The 6,445-nt window shown below is 47.6% G+C and overlaps 3 protein-coding genes and 2 non-coding genes across 5 annotated transcripts in view; 3 read left to right on the top strand and 2 right to left on the bottom strand.

Annotated features, from left to right (window-relative positions):
• Positions 1 to 7: 7 nt before the first annotated feature.
• Positions 8 to 1,651, top strand: Pmar_PMAR027200 (protein p60 precursor, putative; the record flags this gene model as incomplete). The annotated part of the gene is made up of 1 exon (XM_002775291.1): positions 8 to 1,651. The coding sequence occupies one exon, from the start codon at positions 8 to 10 to the stop codon at positions 1,649 to 1,651; it is 1,644 nt and encodes a 547-aa protein (XP_002775337.1).
• Positions 1,652 to 2,430: 779 nt separating this feature from the next.
• Pmar_PMAR027199 lies at positions 2,431 to 2,504 on the top strand. The gene has a single exon. It is a non-coding gene; the product is annotated as a tRNA-Arg (tRNA).
• Positions 2,505 to 2,732: 228 nt separating this feature from the next.
• Pmar_PMAR027197 (hypothetical protein) lies at positions 2,733 to 5,090 on the bottom strand (the record flags this gene model as incomplete). The annotated part of the gene is made up of 9 exons (XM_002775290.1): positions 2,733 to 2,817; positions 3,318 to 3,384; positions 3,445 to 3,523; positions 4,033 to 4,140; positions 4,185 to 4,282; positions 4,604 to 4,680; positions 4,730 to 4,800; positions 4,858 to 4,983; positions 5,028 to 5,090. The coding sequence occupies 9 exons, from the start codon at positions 5,088 to 5,090 to the stop codon at positions 2,733 to 2,735; spliced, it is 774 nt and encodes a 257-aa protein (XP_002775336.1).
• Positions 3,947 to 4,020, top strand: Pmar_PMAR027198. The gene has a single exon. It is a non-coding gene; the product is annotated as a tRNA-Arg (tRNA).
• A 532-nt stretch (positions 5,091 to 5,622) lies between the features above and the next one.
• The window catches only part of Pmar_PMAR027196 (Calcium-dependent protein kinase, putative), a gene marked incomplete at both ends in the record, with an annotated part of 4,097 nt that continues 3,274 nt past the window's right edge, over positions 5,623 to 6,445 (bottom strand). Inside the window, 2 exons of the mRNA XM_002775289.1 lie at positions 5,623 to 5,800; positions 5,975 to 6,169. Of these exons, the coding sequence (XP_002775335.1) occupies positions 5,623 to 5,800; positions 5,975 to 6,169 (373 nt within the window). The remainder of the gene's footprint in view (positions 5,801 to 5,974; positions 6,170 to 6,445) is intronic.

The following is a 6,445-nucleotide window of genomic DNA, read 5'->3' as shown; positions in this document are numbered from 1 at the left end:
TGATAATATGTATTTGGGTTATACTGGTTTGGCCTATGCCGCTGGCAATCCTGATAGGTTGTATGTGACTGCCAACACTTGGAACGGCGTCTTTGGTTTCGAACGCATTCCCTATGGTACCGGTTGGAAGACTCTTGGTTGGGTTGCCGGTTCTCAAGTTAGTCTACCAAACAACTTGCTCATCAAGGGTATTCCTTATGATAGTCCAGAGGGTCTCAACAAACCCACGAGCATCCGTTATTTGGCACCTTATATGTACATTCGTGTTGACACTGGTGTCACTGCTTGGTTGCCATACTCTTATCAGGCCTCGAAAATGTACGTCAACCTCGGCATCCCTGGTACTGAAGGTTTCACTGTCACGCCTGATAATTATCTCTACTACAGGAATGGTGAGGATGCTGTTTATAGGAAGCCTTTGAACGATCCAATTTCTGATGGTGAATTGTATGCTGGTGGATGTGGTTGTGGTATGAACGACAATCAAATATGTACGGCTAATAAGGGTAACTTGGTCAACTTCGTGCCAACTAACGGACAGGTTGTTATGCAGGATTACAACACTCAAGTTGACTTCCGTTTCCTTGGTTGGTGTCAATGCCCATCTGTGACTACGGGTTTACCGGTCACTACGGCTGAGACCACCACTGCTGCTGTTGAGACTACCACCACTGCTGCTGTTGAGACTACCACCACTGCTGCTGTTGAGACTACCACCACTGCTGCTGTTGAGACTACCACCACTGCTGCTGTTGAGACCACCACCACTGCTGCTGTTGAGACTACCACCACTGCTGCTGTTGAGACTACCACCACTGCTGCTGTCGAGACCACCACTGCTGCCGTTGAGACTACCACCACTGCTGCTGTTGAGACTACCACCACTGCTGCTGTTGAGACTACCACCACTGCTGCTGTTGAGACCACCACCACTGCTGCTGTTGAGACTACCACAACTGCTGCTGTTGAGACCACCACCACTGCTGCTGTCGAGACCACCACCACTGCTGCTGTTGAGACGACTACAAGCGGCGAAGGTTCACTCACCTGCGATGCTTATTGTTCATCGATAACAGCGGGTAGCTACTGTAAGTACTGGACAACCCCAAGTACATGCTTCGGTAACAACATGCCATGCTCTTGTGGTTCGGCCTCTACTACTAGCGGAATCCCCGCCCACACAACGACTGTCCCCGTTACTCACCAACCAGAAACTACCACTTTGGCGGCTTCTACGGGTAGTCCGAGTCACACCACTGAGTCTGCAGCGACCACTACCACCTCGGCAGTCCGGACCACTACTGCTGAGGCCGAAGTCACTACTGCTGCAAGCTCAGATTCGTGTGCAGCTGGCGATGCCTATTGTGATTCTGTATGGAGCGGAACTTACTGTAAATCGTGGAAGCACCCGAGTGTCTGTTCGGAGACCAATCTGCCATGCAGTTGCGATGAGGAAGTTCCCACCACTACTAAGGGTTCTCATCAGACAACCGAGTCCCCTCAGACCAGTGCTGACCATACTCCAAGTGTAACTACATCTTCTCTTCAATGCGATGCTTTCTGTAACTCTCTTGAGGCTGGGAGTTACTGCAAGTACTGGGAAATGCCCAGCATCTGCTCTGGCACCAATATTCCGTGCGATTGCATTTGAATCGACTGACCGCCAATTTTGTGACTGTTGTTCGTTCCGTGTCGTATTGTAGGCCATCTGATGTCTGCCGACATTCAGGAAAGCAACATTTCCGATTTTTACCCCCGAGTTGTGCCCAGGTACAATGACATCTTTTTGTGACATCTGAGTCCTTGTGTTGCATAGTAACGTCGCTTGTAGCCAGTTCGATGCGGTAGTTCAATCATTCAGACTTTTGACATCGGCTCGGCCGATTCGGCCGGGCCGAAGCGCTCCATACAGCTGAATCGGCTGTATTGAGCACTCAGACGTCACGATGCGAAAGCATCTCTTTCACCCAACGAGAACATGTACAGTATGCACATCAGGGAGATCGCAGGGTCCGGCGTGACGGGCCATCTACAGAGACAGATTTTCTATTCGTGGTAACCTCCATTAGCGAAAGCAGAGTTGATTTGATATATGCTCATACCACAGCCATCTTGGTGCTTTCAGCAGTTCAATTTATCCGTTGGTAGTCAACGAAATAGGTGGATGAACAATCACTGCGGAGATAGCACCGTCCCCTGACGGCAGCGGACCTGCACGGTGCACCTCTCCATCCGGTCTTCCCAATAGTAGCCAATTCAATAGTAATCCCGAACCGAGCGGTTGATTCATTCTTAGTTGAGACATCAGACTACTCGGACCGAGTAGGGTAAAAGACGTTTCATCGAGAGACCATGGGCGCCTTGCATGATTTGAGACTCGGATGTTAAGATCGGAGCAGGACGACAAGTATTCATATCCCAAATAGAGTAGCTCTGGTGGCTCAATCGGATAGAGCGTTGGACTTCTAATCCAAAGGTTGCGGGTTCAAGTCCCGCCCAGAGTAATGTATATCCATGTGAATTGGTGCACGATTTTCTTGTGTTGACCAGTATGGACTACGCTTCCTAACTGTGTCATTCGCGAGGGATGACGACGGAATGTGATGACGATCTACACTGTGACTCAATGTTGGTTCATGACGATTTACACACTACTCACGAAACATCAATAACTTCATTGAAATCTTTAAAATCTCATGGAGAAACTCGACTGCCTCTTTTCAAGTCGACTTCTAGACCATCTCTTTCTTCTTCGCACACCCCGACTCCCCGCTTGAGTTGGTGTTGTTAGCACTGAACTGCTTCATATCCCGAAGCCTGCAAAGATCATTCCATATCGACTGTTTGAGGTGACTGCAATTCAAATGATAAATAGGGAGAGTATTGCGCAGAGATCATGTTCAGCAATATTCATAACAATTCCAGACACCCTCGATGTCGATCAAGCGGAATGAACACGCATGTGTGCGAAAATATGCACATGATCAACTAGATGTGTAGGTGACATTTGTGAAAATCCTGAGAAAAATTGAGGAAATTCTCTTTGGTTTCTGTACACTTCTGCCCAAATTTGTATGTAAACTTCTATAATTAGTTAGGAAACTCCTGGACTCAGCTGAGGAAAGCGAACATATATTCCAACACTGCCAAGAACTAGCGTACGTCCGATAACCATCCATTTTCAAATAGAGGCGCCTCCAACTCTCCCTACAAACACGATGTTACATAATGCGAGTCCGACCAAGGTTGCGCGTGAAATAAAGTATCAGATATCGATATGGTAAACAATACGGATCGGAAGCGGCAATTGTAAATACCCTGCCTCTTCACTGGACGCAGAACGGCCCTCTCCGAGTTGAACTCTCTGCCGTCGACGTGCTTCAGCTGAGGCACACAAGGCAAGGTGAACACCGAACAGAGTGGCCCTCAAAGTTCGTGAATCACCTCTCCCCTGTGTTTTCTCCTCTATTGAGGGCCGCCAACAGTGGTTGTCACTAACTGAATGGAGAGGCTCGATTCGGGTCTGATGAAAGCTATAATCGACTACACGGCAGATCTGAAAATTTTCTCAAGAATTTCAGAAAAAAATAAGCTAAACAGAGAAGTCCCCGGTTCGAGCCCCGCATGCGGTATTCTCTCATCATTGAAAATATTCCCGTCATTTCCTGAACACTAGAAGATATACTATTCAGTAACAACTGCCTACACTTGACGTTACGATGGTGCGACTATACAACTTCAAAGTCGCAGACCTTCGCCGTACTCGAAGACGACGAGAAGTGGAATTCGCCTCCGTTCAGGAAATGTAATTGGTTAGGGGGCGTGCGGATACTGGGTCAGAGGCAAAGCACGTTGGAGTCATTGGTGAACAAACATACGAATAGGATTCACATGAAGGGAATATGTCGCATAAAATAGCAGATATGGACTACATTACGTAACATCAGCTCTGGTGGCTCAATCGGATAGAGCGTTGGACTTCTAATCCAAAGGTTGCGGGTTCAAGTCCCGCCCAGAGTAATTAATGCTCACCATTCTCTCGCTCCCGTCTGATAGTAGTCGCTCCCTCGCTTCTTCCACAATCTGAGACGCTTCAGCACTAGGGACTTGCCCGGGCATCTCCGACCGGAAATCCAACGCCTGAGAAATCGTTGAGCAACCCCAAGGTCCTCCAAGATCCCTACCGCCGATCTCTCTCGGCTCAGCTCAGTAGTACTCAACGTATTGATGTTCGGCGGGGAAGATATGAATCGATTGTTACCGAGAGGGTTCTTATTCGGTCCTGACGTGGGAGGCGTTCGCACATCACTAAGTGATCTCATACAACGTAGCCATCATATCGTCCCACTGCATAGCGTGTTAAATTCACACTGTGAATCGTAAGTATGTGGCTAGGCGTAGAATCTTACGCTGGACGTATGAGTTAGAGACTTCTAATAATCAATGCGCCTATAGTTTCAGACTGTTATTGCGCTTTTACAGTAACAGGTAACTCAGAAGAAGGGATCATATGATATGCTCCCTATCTTCGAAGGCGAACAGTTTACAAGTCCTAGCCCAACATTGTTGAATACCGTACGGTATGTTCTCATGTTTTTCTCACCTGGCGCTAGTGCTGGCATGTTCACGCCCGGGACGAAACCAGCGATTCTGTTTCCTCGTTTCACACCATGCATGTGACTAAAGATTCGGTGGATCCTCATCAATATTAAACTGAGAACAAACCCACTCAGCGTCTAGTTTATCAAGAATGTGGTCCGCTTCTATCTGGAAGCTTCTCGATTTCTGTCCGAGCATATCCTACAAGATAGGACACAGTCGTCGTTCTACTCTGATCGTGCAGTTCTGGCCCCATACCCGAGAGGTCCCTGGTTCAGATCTCGCCAACAGCATGCTCTGGTCTCCCTCATATTCGTCCGAATCACCATCAACAAGTAGGTCATTCTTCAACGCTGCACTCAGCGACTTCAAGGCGGCCTCTACCTGCGCGACACCGGTCTAGGAGTACAGCCAGCACCAGCGTCTACCTCCGAGGCCCGCATCAAATTCGCATCATCGACGGAGTGACGGAGACGCTCGATTTCCGACATCCCATTAGGCAGCGATGATGGGTACCAGAGATTGCCCCTACTGCTATTCGATACCACACGCCGACCTACTCTGAATCTTCAAAGTGGACAGCCGCTTTAGCTCGCTGATTAGGCCCTGTATGTGGCAAGACCCCCAAGGCTCTGTCGATGCTATCGACCTGCCGAATGTAAATTTGTTAATTGAAATTCCCACAGTGAAATCCCGAAGACCCCATCGCGATAACAACAGCGTGACGACTTTTGAGGAGCTTTTCCGGTTTCCCTCGACAGATAACAAGAGATCAACAATCGCTACTGTGTACGCCGAGATTAAACTCAGAATACGGTCATTCATCAGAGCAACCAAACGAGAAAATTCAGAAGCTAGTATTGCTAGTATACTATCAATTGCTATAGTATATTAGCCCACTGCTTGCATAAGAGTGACATATGCTGAAAGTATGAAAGTGTGTAATGAGAATTTGTGAGAGAAATTTGAGAATGTAATTTTTTCACGCACGATTATAGTATTCGGGTGGCTAATATTCCCACCTCATTCGTAGGCAAGTCCTTCCTTCCGCGCGATGGAGGGGGCACCATCTCCGCCTGAGAAGGTCGTCGGTTCGATCCCTACCTCCGGCATTTTTCTCACTCCAAATCTGTCCATCGACTGAGAGGCTTCGTCTGTGAGATGGTATTTCTCCCTTGAGACGCTACCGAACGGCGACAATCTGAAACAGTGTTGATGACAATATGAAAATTTTAGGAAATTCTTGTTGGTTTCTTTGCACTTCTACCATAATTCGTATGTAAACTATACAATTAACGAGGAAACTGCTGAGCTGAGCTGAAAAAAGCGAACATATATTCCAGTACTAGTCTAAAACCGCTGAACGCAAACTCACCTTGCTGCCCAAGATGATGACGAGAAAGATAAAGGCGCCACCGGCGGAGGCTGCTGCTGACCACGACAGGTTGCATCGCTCCGCTCTGGTGCTTCCGTGGTATCATCAACAGACTCCCGCCCCTCCGTCGCTGTAGCAAGGACTCTTTCCTCAACCATCACTCCCATCGGTCGTGTCTTGGCTACTTCAGAGAACCTATACCATAAATTGGATAAATTATGGTTGGTGAGTGATTGAGAACATCGTACCATCTCGAGTGGCGTCGTGCTTTTACGATCAGAGTATAAAACGTTTATCGTAAGCTGGCGAAGTGACGGTCACTGAAAATCTCTATTGTGAAAAAAATACAAAAATTTAATTCTAAAAATCAAAAAAAAATATAAAAAATTTCATCGCAACCGACCGCATCGTGCCAACCACAGTATATTCTTCAGCACGAAAGCGACGCTACCAACAACAGCTTTCTTGGAA

This window comes from Perkinsus marinus, assembly GCF_000006405.1.
Source record: "Perkinsus marinus ATCC 50983 genomic scaffold scf_1104296956056, whole genome shotgun sequence".
NCBI lineage: Eukaryota > Perkinsozoa > Perkinsida > Perkinsidae > Perkinsus > Perkinsus marinus.
Note: the sequence above shows the minus strand (reverse complement) of the source record. Positions and strands in the feature narration are given on the sequence as shown.